The sequence below is a fragment of the Erinaceus europaeus genome, chromosome 12, assembly GCF_950295315.1.
Source record: "Erinaceus europaeus chromosome 12, mEriEur2.1, whole genome shotgun sequence".
In the NCBI taxonomy this organism is placed as follows: Eukaryota; Metazoa; Chordata; class Mammalia; order Eulipotyphla; family Erinaceidae; genus Erinaceus; species Erinaceus europaeus.
This window is the reverse complement of record NC_080173.1, coordinates 84,569,846-84,584,340: the sequence shown is the minus strand read 5'-3', so window position 1 is coordinate 84,584,340 and position 14,495 is coordinate 84,569,846. Positions and strand designations below refer to the sequence as shown.

The window sequence follows — 14,495 nt, the reverse complement described above, 5'->3', positions numbered from 1 at the left end:
CGTTTTAATAACAGAACAGAGGACAATGCAATGCCAGGCAGGGGGGCCCGTGGGACAACAGGATTTGGGGAATTCCTGTGGAAGGGGTGGGTCGAAAAGGCCTCTTAATGCCTACTTTAGAGGACAAGAAAAGTTAAGTTTAAGGAAATGACATGCTAGAAGGAGAATCCAATGATGAGAACTTGACTTGGGTTCCTGGGCCAGTGCTAGGCTCTTGGGTCCAGTGGTTTCCTTACTCTTCAGGCTGCAGCTCCATCCCCCCGGGGTTGTAAAGGCAGTTCCTATAGGCTGTGACAGTGCTGTAGGGAGCCAGAGAGCTCAGCTGCCCAGAGACACAAGAACCCTCCTGGCCCAGAGGACTCCAGGGTGACCAAAGCAGCTGTGAGGATGAGAGAAATTTAAAAAGGAATGGAAAAGTAGATTTCTTCTGCTTTATTTTTGTCTTCTCAAATTCAGCTGTCCAACCTGACTCTTGACATGCCAAGACCAGGCAAGAACATCACCCTTTACCCACCATCCCCAGCTCCAGTTCCTCTCTAGCCATACCTGTGCCCTGCCAGGAGGGAGAGAATAGTCCTCTTTCGTGGTTGCTCTCTCCTCTTCCAGATGGGAGTACTGGCTGGTGCTGGGGGATCCACAGCCATCTTTACCAAGTACCAGGGGCTCAGATGCAGGCCCAGAACTGCCCCACTGGGTTTTCTTCAGTCTGTAGAGATTTAGATTTAGGAAGGAGGCCCCTGTCTACATTCTTTACCTTTTCTTAAAATTTTATTTTAATATTTTTTTAATTTTTTAAATATTTATTTATTCTCTTTTGTTGCCCTTGTTTTATTGTTGTAGTTATTGATGTCATCATTGTTGGGTAGGACAGAGAGAAATGGAGAGAGGAGGGGAAGACAGAGAGGGGGAGAGAAAGATAGACACCTACAGACCTGCTTCATTGCTTGTGAGGTAACTCCCCTGCAGGCTCCCAGGGGCTCGAACCAGGAATCTCACACTGGTCCTTGTGCTTTGTGCCACCTAGGCTTAACCCGCTGTGCTACCACCCGACTCCCTAAAATTTTATTTTTATTTATCTATGTGATTGCTGTGGCTTGGTGCCTTCACTGTGAACCCACCACTTCTGACAGCCACTTAATTCTTTCTTTCTATTTTATTTGATAGGAGAGAGAGAAATTGAGAGGGGAGAAGATAGAGAGAGAAAGATAGAAACCTGCAGACATGTTTCACTACTTATGAAGTGTCACCCCTGCAAGTAGGGAGCAGGAGCTTGAACCCAGGTTCTTGTGCATGGTAACAAGGGTACTCAACCAGGTGTGCTACTGCCAGACCCCCCATTCTTCACCTTTTTGTCCGAAAATACTTCTTGCTGGGACCTAGGGCTATAGTAATTTTATTCTCTACTTTACATTCTCTCAACTTCATTTCCTTCCGATTGATATTCCTTTCAGTCCACAAAGTGAAGAGGAGACACTGATATCTATTCTCCAGTTCTGTGGAAAGTATTCTGTTTGCAGTGATCCTGTTTCCACTCCTACCAGCTCATGTGGCTGGCTCGTCCTCCATCCCTCAGTTCCCTCCTCTCCACATTACAGAAATTCTGCTTCAATTGTACCAAGTCCATGGTTCTAATAATCTCCAGTTCCCTCAAAGTTCTTCACCCCTTCTTTTTACTTTTCCCCCTTCTTTTTCCTTTTATGGTTTATTTATTTTACAAGAGACAGAGAATAAGAGGGCCCCTCCAGCACCCCTATAGCATATGCAGTGCCAGAGTGCCAGGTTTGACTCCTGGGTTTTATGCCTCAAGTCCTATCTACTCTCTCTCTCTTTTAAAATATTTTATTTAGGGAGTCGGGCGGTAGCGCAGTGGGTTAAGCGCACGTGGCTTGAAGCACAAGGACCCTGGTTCGAGCCCCGGCTCCCCACCTGTAGGGAGTCGCTTCACAGGGGGTGAAGCAGGTCTGCAGGTGTCTATCTTTCTCTCCCCCTGTCTGTCTTCCCCTCCTCTCTCCATGTCTCTCTGTCCTATCCAACGACAGCAACAACAACAACAATAATAACCACAACAATGATGAAACAATAAGGGCAACAAAAGGGGAAAAAATGGTCTCCAGGAGCAGTGGATTAGTGGTGCAGGCACCGAGGCCCGGCAATAAACCTGGAGGCAAAAAAAAAAAAAAAAAAATATATATATATATATATATATATATATATATATATATATGTTTTTTTTTTTTTTAATTTAATCACCCACACCACCATAAGTCAGTGAGCAGTGCTCTGATTAAAAAAAAAAAAAAAAAAAAGACTCGGGAAGTCGGGTGGTAACACAGTGGGTTAAGCACACTTGGTGCAGCAAAGAACGGCTTAAGGATCCTGGTTCGAGCCCCTGGCTACCCACCTGCAGGGGAGTCGCTTCACAGGCGGTGAAGCAGGTCTGCAGGTGTCTATCTTTCTCTCCCCCTCTCTGTCTTCCCCTCCTCTCTCCATTTCTCTCTGTCCTATCCAGCAACGACGACATCAATAACAACAACAATCATAACTACAACAATAAAACAACAAGGGCAACAAAAGGGAATAAATAAATATTTAAAAAAAGATTTTCATAAATATTTTAAAAACTACAACAATAAAAGAGGGGCAACAAAAGGGAGTAAATAAATATTTTTCAAAAGATTTTATTTATTTATAAATGGGAAAGATAGGAGGAAGAGAGAAAGAACCAGGCATCACTTTGGTAAATTACTGCTGGGGATTGAACTCAGAATCTCATGCTTGAAGTCCAATTCTTTGTCCACTGCACCACCTTTTGGACCTTAATCTTATCTACTCTTTTTTTTTCAATATTTATTTATTTCCTTTTGTTGCCCTTGTTTTATTGTTGTTATTATTGTTAGTTACTGATGTCGTCATTGTTGGATAGGACAGAGAGAAATGGACAGAGGGGGGCAGACAGAGAGGGGGAGAGAACGAGAGACACCTGCAGACCTGCTTCACAGCCTGTGAAGTGACTCCCCTGCAGGTGGGGAGCTGGGGGCTCCAACCGGGACCCTTATGCCAGTCCTTGCGCTTTGCGCCATGTGCACTTAACCTGCTGCGCTACCGCCCGACTCCCAATCTTATCTACTCCTTAGCCATGTCTCCTTAGTTCAAACCAGCCTGCCCATCTTACTCATTGACATTTCTCTGTCTTCTCCGGAGATCCTCCAGGTGATAGGTGACAGCCCTTACCCGGGCTGGGATGCCCCCATGTGCCTGCTGCACTGCAGACAAATGTGATCTCCTCCTCTTCCTTCTGCAAAGCATCTCAGGGGGTGGGAGGCCCTCGGGACGATACACACCAGGCTGAGTAAAAGGAGGCAAAGGGCAGAATGGCGTCTCTCAGGGAACTTGGACTGAAATAGGTAGGAAAAGGTCTTGGGAAACCCAGATCATGAAGACATAGCTGTGATCTGGAAAACATGAGTGATTCATAGAAATGAGGGGCTGGTCAGTGCACTAGTAGGGAAATAACAAAGGAAGGGGTACTAAGGAGATCTAGGGACAGAATGGCAGGAGGTACAGTTTTAACCAAAAAGAATTGAAGAGTGGTAAGTTTGTCCTACCAGCCAGGGGGGGATGTACTGTTCCTCCATCCAGGCAGGGCTGTGAAACACAGAGAGGGGCTACTGTAAATGGCAGCACCATCCAGGCAGTTTCTCTAATGACCTTTCCCTACATCACTTCATTTGGCATTAGGAACGACAGTGTCCCTCAGTGTGATGGGGAGGGTAATTATCCCCAGACTAGGGCTTATTGAGATAGGTGATAGCCCTCATCAGTGCTGGGATACCCCCAGGATCCTGCTGTATTCCGCAAATTGTGGTCTCTTCTGAGAAGTCCCCACCCTGATACAAGGCTCTATAATAGTTTAATATTGTACAGTCAAACCAACTCACTTGCTGTTAGTTCCTGTTGTCTCCATTTCTACCCACCTCGGCCTTTGGCTAAGATTTTCCCAGAAACAGTCTCCATAATGCTGGGGTGTCATTCTGCGGCTCTGGGAAGGCAAGCTGTGGGGTGGAGATCGGCTAACCACCCTGGAACACCTGAAGTTAAAGCAAGGTAGGGTTCTAGTCTTTCTCTTCCCTTCCAGCATCTATTCATTCCAGGGATATAGGTGCCTTGTTTCCCATAGGACCATACAGCTACTCATGTCAGGTGCTCTATTATGCATTTTATTTGAGTAAGGTGGTGAGACCTTTGGCTTGAAAGGACAGAAGCACTGATGTGAGAGTGGAGAGTAGCAATTGTTTGAAACTCAGATCTCACTGAATCTCAAGCTTCTATATGCCACAAAAGAGAATATCATATTTAACAAGTTAAAGATGACCTTGGCTCTTTAGGTGATATTATAGCAAGGAATTCTTTAGTCAGTTCAGGAATTCAGGGCAGTAGAACTTGTTGTTAAACTGTTTGTTTGTTTGTTTGTTTGTTTTAGCAGAGCACTGCTCAACTCTGGGTTATGGTGGTGCAGGGGACTGAACCTGGGATTTAGGAGCCTCAAGCAGGAGACTCTGTTTGTATAACCATTATGCTATCTCCCCTGACCCCTAGAATTTCTTGTTTACTCTTGCTTTGTCCCTTGTAGTAGAAGGATTAATATACTGAGTGCTGGGATGTAGAGTCACTTGAGAAACTGCTTGTCACCTTTAAAAGCCCTCAAAGTGAATGATGATTATCCTGGTCTCTAGGAGAGTATACTGGGGCTTAGGCATGGACTTTGCTTTTTAAAGGGGCTGTGTCATTTTAAATATTTATTTATTTATGGTGGTAAAGGGAGAGCCAGAGCATCACTCTGGCAATATGTGTTGCTGTGGATTGAGCTCAGAACCTCATACTTAAGAGTTTAATGCTTTATTTATTATGCCACCTCTCAGGCCTGAACTTTTTAATTCTCCACCTCTATTTTTCTATTCTTTTTTTTTTTTGCACTGTTTTATTTGTTTATTTACTTATTTTACTATTGGATAAAAACAGAGACATTGAGAGTAGAGGGGGAGATAGAGAAGGAGAGAGACAGAGAGACACCTGCAGACCTGCTTCACCACTTGTGAAACTTTCCCCCTGCAGGTGGGGACCAGGAGCTTGACCCTGAGTCCTTGCGCACTGTAACGTGAGCACTTCGCCAGATGTGCCACTGTCTGGCCCCCTCCACCTCTATTTTTCCATAGGTGATCTCACTCAGAACTCAACTTTAAACACAACTAGTGTGGTGGAGACTCCCAGACCTATACTTCTATCTAGAAAAAAACACAAAGAAAAGAAATGTGAAGTTTCCAACTGACCACTCAACATCTTCACAGCATTCTGAAAGACATTCCAAACGTCCAGTTGTTAGTACAAACACTCTAGAATGCTTTACTTTCCATCACCTCCCTCATACAATTGATCAGTAATTTTTGTCAGTTCTACATTGAGAAATATAAAAATTTGCAGCATGGGAGGTGGAACAGTGGATAAAGCATCAAACTCTCAGGCATGAGTTCCAGAGTTTGGGTCTCAGTGTTGCCTGTGCCAGAGTGATATTCTGGTTCTTTCTCTGCTCCTTTCTCTCATTAATGCACACATGTTTTTCTTTTTTGTTGTTGTTGTTGCCTCCAGGGTTATTGCTGGGGCTCATGCCTGCACTATGAATCTACTGCTCCTGGAGACTGTTTTTTTCCCTTTTTGTTGCCCTTGTTTATCATTGTTGTGGTTATTATTTTTTAATACTTATTTATTTTTTAATATTTATTCATTTTTGTTGCCCTTGTTTTATTGTTGTAGTTATCATTGTTGTCATTGTTGTTGGATGGGACAGAGAGAAATGGAGAGAGGAGGGGAAGACAGAAAGGGGGAGAGAAAGATAGACACCTGCAGACCTGCTTCACCACTTGTGAAATGACCCCCCTACAGAAGGGGATCCGGGGGCTGGAACCCGGATCCTTATACTGGTCCTTGTGCTTCACACCACAAGCACTTAACCCACTGGGCTATCACCTGACCACCTACACATTTTTAAAAAGACAAAAAAAGAGCACAAGGATCCCGGTTCCAGCCCCCGGCTCCCCACCTGCAGGGGAGTCGCTTCACAGGCGGTAAAGCAGGTCTGCAGGTGTCTATCTTTCTCTCCCCTCCTCTGTCTTCCCTTCCTCTCTCCATTTCTCTCTGTCCTATCTAACAATGACAACATCAATAACAACAACAATAATGACAACAACAATAAAAAAACAAGGGCAACGAAAGGGAAAATAAGTAAGTAAATTAAAAAAAAATTTAAAAACCTGCTAGGGAGACAGCATAATGGTTATGCAAAAAGACTTCCATGTCTGAGGCATCAAAGGTCCCAGCACTACCAGAAACCAGAGCTGAGCAGTGCTATGGAAAAAAAAAAAAGAGGGGGGCTGGGTGGTGGTGCACATGGTTGAGTGCACTTTACAAAGCACAAGGACTCAGGTTCGAGCCCCCAGTCCCCACGTGCAGGGGGAAAGCTGTTGAAGGGAGAGTGTTGAAGCAGTGCTGCAGGTGTCTATCTCACCTTGCTTCTCAATTTCTTTTTTTTTTAATTTTCTGTAATTTATTTATTTACTATATGTATATATACATATATGTATGTTTTTTTTCCAGTTCAGGTTCTACTTATGTTTTATTTCTTTCTCAATTTCTGTCTCTATCCAATAAATAAAAAGAATACAAAAAGTTTTAAAAAGACACAAAATCTGACCATTCCTAATTCTACTACTACATTCCAGCTCATTTACTCTGCCTGAACTGTTGCAATGTTTTTTCTCCTCCTCCTCCTCCTCTTCTTCCTGCAGAACAATCTGTTCTGCATAAAACAGTGAGTAAATTTTTTAAAAATATTTATTTTATTTATTTATTCCCTTTTGTTGTCCTTGTTTTTTTTATTGTTGTAGTTATTATTGTTGTTGTCATTGTTGGATAAGACAGAGAGAAATGGAGAGAGGAGGGGAAGACAGAGAGGAGGAAAGACAGACACCTGCAGAACTGCTTCACCACCTGTGAAGCGACGCCCCTGCAGGTGGGGAGCCGGGGTTCGAACCGGGATCCTTATGCCGGTCCTTGTGCTTTGCGCCACCTGCGCTTAACCCGCTGCGCTACAGCCCGACTCCCTTTTTTTTTTTTTTTTTTTTTTACTTTCCATAGGGGTTATCACTGGGGCTTGGTGGCTACACGACAAATCCACTGCTCCGAGTGGCCATTCAGCCCCGCCCCCTTTTTTCCTTCTTATATTTTATAAGACTGAGAGGAAAGGATAAGATAGAGAGGGATAGAGAGAGGGGTGGGGTGGTGGCACACTTGGTTGAGCAAATATGTTACAATCCAAAAGGACCTGGGTTCAAGTCCCCAGTCCCCATCTGCAGGGGGAAAGCTTCAGTAATGGTGAGGCCATGATGCAGGTGTCTTTCTGTCTCTCTCTCTCTATCTCCCCTTTCTTCTCAATTTCTGGCTGCCTCTATCCAATAAATAAATAAAGATAATAAAAAGAGAGAGGGATAGAGAGAGACACTGGCAGTCTTGCTTCACTACTTGTGAAGCATCCCTCCTGCAGGTGGGGACTGGAACTTAAACTAAGATCCTTGCTCATGGTAACAAGTGTGTTCAGTCAGAAGTACCACTGTTCAATCCCACCCCTTTTTAAGAGAGAGGCAGAGAGGCAGAGAGAGAGAGAGAGAGAGAGAAGAGAGAGAAGATAGCATAATGGTTATGCAAAGAGACTCTTCATAGTCCCAGGTTCAATCCCTAGCACCACCATGAGCCAGAGCTGAGTAGTGCTCTGGTTAAAAATGAATGAATGGAGAGTCCGGAGGTAGCGCAGCGGGTTAAGTGCACTTGGCGCAAAGCACAAGGACCAGCATAAGAATCCCGGTTTGAGCCCCTGACTCTCCACCTGCAGGGAAGTCGCTTCACAGGGGGTGAAGCAGGTCTGCAGGTGTCTATCTTTCTCTCCCCCTCTCTGTCTTCCCCTCCTCTCTCCATTTCTCTCTCTCCTATCCAACAACGACAACATCAATAACAACAATAATAACCACAACAATTTAAAAAAAGGGCAACAAAAGGGAAAATAAAATAAATATTAAAAAATGAATGAATGAATGAATGAGTAAGTATATAGAGAGGGTGACAGATCAACCACAGTCTTCAATGTGGTGGGAGTTGGGATTGACCCTGGGTTGCTCATATGGCAAAAGAGAATACTATCCAAGTGCGATAGTTTGCCAGGCTGAGAGTAATCATTGTTTCTTAAACGCTTTCTTTATGTATTTATTATTTTTAAATTTGATTTTTATTATACTTATTTATTTAATAGAGACAACCAGAAATTGAGAGGGAAGGGGGTGAGAGAGAGGGAGAGAGCCAGAGAGACACCTGCAGCCCTGCTTCACCACTTTTGAAGCTTTCTCCCTGCAGGTGGGGACCAAGGGCTCGAATTTGGATCCTTGCGCACTATAACATGTGCGCTCAACCAGACCCTCCTTTTATTTATTTTTTATATTTAATTAATTTCAATGAAAGACAGGTAGATAAATATACTAGAGCACTGCTCAGCTCTGGCTTATGATGGTGCTGGGGTTTGAACTTGGAACACCAGAGCCTCAGGTATGAATATATATTTTTTTAAGATCTTAAAAAATATTTTATTTAAGGTCGGGAGTAGATAGCATAATGGTTATGCAAAGAGACTCTCGTGCCTGAGGCTCCAAAGTCCCAGGTTCAATCCCCCGCACCACCAAAAGCCAAAGCTGAACAGTGCTCTGGTAAAAAAAAAAATACAAAAAATATTTTATTTATTTATTGATAGAGACAGAGAGAAATCGAGAGGGATGGGAAAGGGGTCCAGGCCACGGTGCACCTGGTTAAGTGCACATAGTACTACGCACAAGGACCCACGCAAGGATCCAGGTTCAAGCTCCCACTCCCCAACTGCAGGGGAAGCCTCTCAGTTCTATCCAGTAAAGAAAAGAGGCGGGGGGGGGTAGAAGGCTGCCAGCCATAACGCTGGAGTAAAAAAAAAAAAGACAGAGAGAGAGACAGCTATATTACTGTTTCACCACCTGCAAAGCTTTCTCCCTGCACGTGGGGGGCAGGGGATTGAATCTTGGTCCTTGCAAATTATAACACCTGTGCTCAACTAGAGGCTGGCGCTGCCATCCACCATCCATCCGGCCCCCCACAGGCATGAAAATCTTTTGTGTTTTATTTCTGCTTTATTTTTATGATATTTATCATTAGCTGAAATTATCCTTATTTATCTATGCATTCTATTGCCTCTTTCTAGAATATAAATGCTATGAGCAGGAATGCTATCTTTTTTTTAAATTTTTTATATTTCTCTATTTATTTTTCCTTTTGTTGCCCTTGTTGTAGTCACTATTGTTGTTGTTACTGATGTCACCGTTGTTGGATAGGACAGAGAGAAATGGAGAGAAAAGGGGAAGACAGAGAGGGGGAGAGAAAGATAGACACCTGCAGACCTGCTTCACCGCTCGTGAAGCGACTCCCCTGCAGGTGGGGAGCCGGGGCTAGAACCGGGATTCTTATGCTGGACCTTGCGCTTTGCGCCACGCGCGCTTAACTCACTGTGCTACCGCCCGACTCCCCGAATGCTATCTTTCTAATTGCTGGATCCCCAGGGCCTAATACAGTGCTCAGAATATTGCAGTACTAAAAACTACTAAGCTTTTGCTGACTAAATCGATGAATTACCAATTGCCTGAGAACGGACACGAAACCTCCTCTTCTTCTTTATTTCCTAATCCTCTCAGGGGAAGAACCCAGACATGTAATCTTCCCTCCATCCTGTCCCCATCCTCCCAACTCAGTGGGGAGGACTCACTTGGCAAAAGGAATGTGATTGTCTCCATCTTCTTGAAACTGCATGGCTGGACAAGGTTGCAGAGCTGGACTGAATTTCCTTATTGCTTCTGGGAAGTGCTGGGAAGATAATGGAAAAAGATTTATTCATGTATTGGTTGTGGAGGGTTTAGAGCTATAGCAGATGTAGAGATTGGAAAGGGGATGTGTGGATTCTGAAAAAGAATTGAAAAGGTATTTCTAGTATTGGTCATTTCTATTTGCTGAACAAATTGAAGTTGGTGAGCATAAGAAATAATGTATGTAGCAAAAGATAAAGAAAATAAAATTTCTAGGGGCCGGGTGGTGGCGCGCCTGGTCGAGCACATGTATTACAATGTGCAAGGACCCGGGTTCGAGCCCCCGATCCCCACCTGCAGGGGGAAAGCTTTGCGAGTTGCTGGCCAGGCGGTGGCGCACCTGGTTAAGTGCACACATTACAGTGCACAAGGACACAGGTTCAAGCCCCTGGCCCCCCACCTGCAGGGGGGAAAACTTCACGAGTGGTAAGGCAGGGCTACAGGGGTCTTTCTGTCTCTTTTCCTCTCTATCTCCCTTACCCCTCTAAATTTTTGTCTCTATCCAATAATAAATATTTAAAAGAATAAATAAAATCATTTAAAAAAGAACAATCAGTTGCTGACAGATGAGGAAAGGACAAATTGAATTTTTTATCCATTGGGGGGAAAAGGTGAGCAGAAGCTGAAGAGACAGTATCATAGTTATGCAAAAAGACTTTCATGCTTGAGGCTCACTGCTCACAGGTTCAATGTCAGACACTACTGTAAAGGAGACCTGAGCAGTGCTCTGGCTAAAAAGTAAATATATTGGGAGTCAGCGGTAGCTCAGCGGGTTAAGCGCAGTTGGCACAAAATGCAAGGACCGGGCATAAGGATTCTGGATCGAGCCCCAGCTCCTCACCTGCAGGGGAGTCACTTCACAGGTGGTGAAGCAGGTCTGCAGGTGTCTGTCTTTCTCCATTTCTTTCTGTCCCTCCTCTCTCCATTTCTCTCTGTCCTATGCAACAACAATGACATCAATAACAACAATAATAACTATAACAATATATTATTATATATATTAATATTATTATAACAAGGGCAACAAAAGGGAATAAATAAATAAATATTTTTTTAAAAAGTAAACATATTTTAAAAGGGTGAGTGGGGGGCCGAGCAGTGGTGCACCTGGCTAAGCCCACATAGTCCTTAATGCATCGGGAACTGGTGTTCAAGTCCCCCACTCCCCGCCTACAGTGGGGATGCTTCACAAGTGGTGAAGCAGGTCTTCAGGTGTCTTTCTTCCTCCCTCTTTATTTTCCCTCCTCCCCTCTCAGTTTCTCTCTGTCTTATTGAATAAAAAGGAAAAAATGGCCACCAGGAGTGGTGGACTCTAGGGCTGGCATGGTTCTGAGTGAACTCTGGAGGAAAAAAAAAATAAGGGGGGCGTTGACAGAGAGAACAGTTGCACAGAGCCAGAATTAAAGGGCGGTGAGATATGACCTGAGAACCAGTTGGGGTCAGAAAAAGCAGATAAGAATATGAAATATGTGGTCCGAGAGGTGGCGCAATGGATAAAATGTTGGACTCTCAAGCATGAGGTCTTAAATTCAATCCCCAGTAGCACATGTACCAGAGTGATGTCTGGTTCTTTCTCTCTCCTCCTATCCCTTTCATTAGTAAATAAATAAATAAAATATTTTAAAAAGAATATGAAATAATTTCGGAGTATTTCAGCAAAGTAAAAAACTCTGGGTGGGTGGTCTAGGAGGTGGTGCACTGGGGTAGGGCACTGGACTCTCAAGTCCTGAGTTTGATCCCCGGCAGCACATGTACCAGAGCGATGTCTGGTTCTTTCTCTCCTCCTATCTTCTCATGAATAAATAAATAAATTCTTAAAAAAAATCTTTAAAAACAAACAACCTCTGGGTTGGGGGAGAGGGTAGATTTTTAGCTTCACTATAGGGGGTGGAGACACAGAACTTTGGTGGTGGGTATGGTATTAAAATACATTTCTATTAACTTATAATCCTATAAATCACTATTTAATCAATATGGGAGGGGGAAAATAGGTTGAAACTCTTGAACTTTTTAATGCATAGACCCTGGTTCTGAGTATATATTCCTTCAATTAAGTACTTAAGGTTTCAAATCGGAAACCTGATTGAATTTTAACAGTGGGCTCAAATTTTTTATACATTTCTAATAACAACTGTTTAATTGAAATATTAAATCACCTATAGTCTTAGACCAGGGAGATCAGAAGCAACTGCTTGTGTCACTATATAAGGTACAGCTATATGTAAATAGCATTAAATGGCATAAACCATGATAAGGTCTTGTATGATACAGCAAATCCTAACCATGGGATTTTCTTTTCTTTCTTTTTTAAATTTTTAATATTTTTTAATTTATTCTCTTTTGTTGCCCTTTTTTTTTTTTATTGTTGTAGCTACTATTGTTGCTGTCGTTCTTGGATAAATAGAGAGAAATGGAGATAGAGAGTGGAGGGGAAGACAGAGAGGGGGAGAGAAAGATAGACACCTGCAGACTTGCTTCACCGCTTGTGAAGCGACTCCTTTGCAGGTGGGGAGCTGGGGACTCGAACCGGGATCCTTATGCCCATCCTTGCGCTTTGCGCCATGTGTGCTTAACCTGATGCACTACTGCCCCACTCCCGACTTTCTTTTTCTTTTCTTTCTTTCTTCTTTTTTTATTTTTAAGATTTATTAATGAGAAACATAGGAGGAGAGAAAGAACCAGACATCATTCTGGTACATGTGCTGCTGGGGATTGAACTTGGGACCTCAAGCTTGAGAGTCTAGCACTTCATCCACTGAGCCAACTCCCAGACCACTGGAATTATCAAAGTAAACCAAATTCCCTAATAATTTGGTCACAATAATAACAATCTATTGCCTTCTTAAACCCTAAGACAGCAGGAACCCTCCCCATTATCTATAAATCTATAAAACCCATATTCCTTCCAGTCCTGGAAACTCCGGGGCGTGGCTCGTCCTCCTGCACACTCCATTCGATCCATACCATTTGATACCGCATCTGCTGAGCTCAGCCAAATCAATGCAACCAGTACCACCTTGACACGCTTCACTTCAAACTGTGTGCAGAGACACCGGGCATGGGATGTCAACCCTTCAGCTCCAGCGCCCTGGTGAGACCGTTCCTAGCTCATAGGATTCCTCAGTTACATATCGGGTGGTGCACCTGCTAACAAAGCCACAGAACCTCGATATATACCAGGGCTCATGAGACAAGAACACATGTGCACATGTAACCATAAGTTAGGGGAAAATATACACCTTAAAGGAAAAGTGCACAATAGTTTGCAGTGACCCAAAACAGCAAGAAGAAAGATGTAAAAAAAAAAAAAAAAAAAAAAAAGACGACACCATAAAATGATACTTATATATACTTTCCCCATATTTGGGAGCTACTCTCTGCCCTGATCCAGCTTTCTAGTCTTATTTCCAACTCTGACACCATTTACCCAGATAGTACCTTTGGTCCACCTGCATGTTAGGTGAAAAATTAGTAAAGTCATGGGCCCCTTGGAATATACCTAAAATAGACCTACTAGCTTTTTCCGAAATGGAGACTCCCAAACTCTTCTGCTATATTCTTGCCTTTAAGTTCCTGACTATTAAATAATTTGTTCTGCTTGATATCTTAATGTCTTTTCAGGTACCAATTTGCAGATGCTACCATGATGCCAACCTGACTTCCCTGGGCAGACAACCCTACTAATGTGTCCTGGAGCTCGGTTTCCCCAGAGCCCAGCCCCACCAGGATCAACCTGTCAACGCTCATGTTCAGCAGGGAAGTAATCACAGAAGCCAGACCTTCCACCTTCTGCATCCCACAATGACCTTGGGTCCATACTCCCAGAGGGATAAAGAATAGGAAAGCTATCAGGGGAGGGGATGGGATACAGAACTCTGGTGGTGGGAACTGTGTGGGATTGTACCCCTCTTATCCTGTGGTCTTGTTGATATTTTTATTTTATAAATAAATTAATAACAATTAAAAAAGGACTAAAATAATTTTGGAACATGATCTTATGAGGTAGAAAGGACAGAAAGGTCACTTGCAAACTGTGAGAGGTGAACAAGTATTTATCCAAGGGCAACTAAGAACAGTCTGAGAAAACAATTAGGTGGAGTGAAAACAGAGGGCTGGGTGGTGGTGCACCTGGTCGAGCCGGCACACGTGCTAGATTGCTCAAGGGCCCGGGTTTGAGTTCCTGCTCCCCGTCTGCAGGGGCAAACAGGTCTGAGGGCGTGTTTCTCCTCCTTCCCTCTCAAATTTCTTATGTATTCTATATTATATATATGGAAGTAAAAACAGGGTCTGGGGAGACAGCATAAAGTTTATGCTAAAGACTTTCATGCCCTGAGGCTCTGAGACCCCGGGTTCAGTCCCCAGCACCACCATAAACTAGAGCTGAGCAGTACTCTTTGTATCTCTCTTGTTAATATGGAATAAATTAAAATGTTAAAAAAAAATGGGAGGGAGGTGTATTTACATCCAGAGTGGCTAATGGGACAGCCAGAATTGGGATGAATGGGCAAGTGAGATCCT

General features: G+C 43.5%; 1 protein-coding gene across 3 annotated transcripts; it reads right to left on the bottom strand.

Annotated features, from left to right (window-relative positions):
* Positions 1 to 4: 4 nt before the first annotated feature.
* INCA1 (inhibitor of CDK, cyclin A1 interacting protein 1) lies at positions 5 to 10,938 on the bottom strand. 3 transcript variants are annotated; one of them, XM_060204256.1, is made up of 7 exons: positions 10,819 to 10,938; positions 9,881 to 9,978; positions 3,975 to 4,088; positions 3,606 to 3,645; positions 3,173 to 3,345; positions 547 to 706; positions 5 to 379 (listed from the first exon to the last, which is right to left on the bottom strand). In XM_060204256.1, the coding sequence occupies exons 1-7, from the start codon at positions 10,876 to 10,878 to the stop codon at positions 233 to 235; spliced, it is 792 nt and encodes a 263-aa protein (XP_060060239.1). In that variant the 5' UTR covers positions 10,879 to 10,938; the 3' UTR covers positions 5 to 232. The 3 variants fall into 3 exon arrangements, with proteins under 3 accessions (XP_060060239.1, XP_060060241.1, XP_060060240.1); XM_060204258.1 differs by lacking the exon at positions 3,975 to 4,088; XM_060204257.1 differs by lacking the exon at positions 10,819 to 10,938 and having other exon boundaries at positions 9,881 to 10,078.
* Between the last annotated feature and the right edge of the window lie 3,557 nt (positions 10,939 to 14,495).

Excerpts from the sequence above, each read along its gene's own strand:
- INCA1 (XM_060204256.1), bottom strand. The coding sequence starts at position 10,878 with ATGGAGAAAGACAGACACCTGCAGACCTGCTTCACCACCTGTGAAGTG. Across the intron at positions 3,346-3,605 it reads AGTACATCCCCCCCTGGCTG|CCTGGTGTGTATCGTCCCGA; the intron begins GTAGGACAAACT and ends CCTTTTACTCAG. Across the intron at positions 707-3,172 it reads AGACAGAGAAATGTCAATGA|ACTGAAGAAAACCCAGTGGG; the intron begins GTAAGATGGGCA and ends AAATCTCTACAG.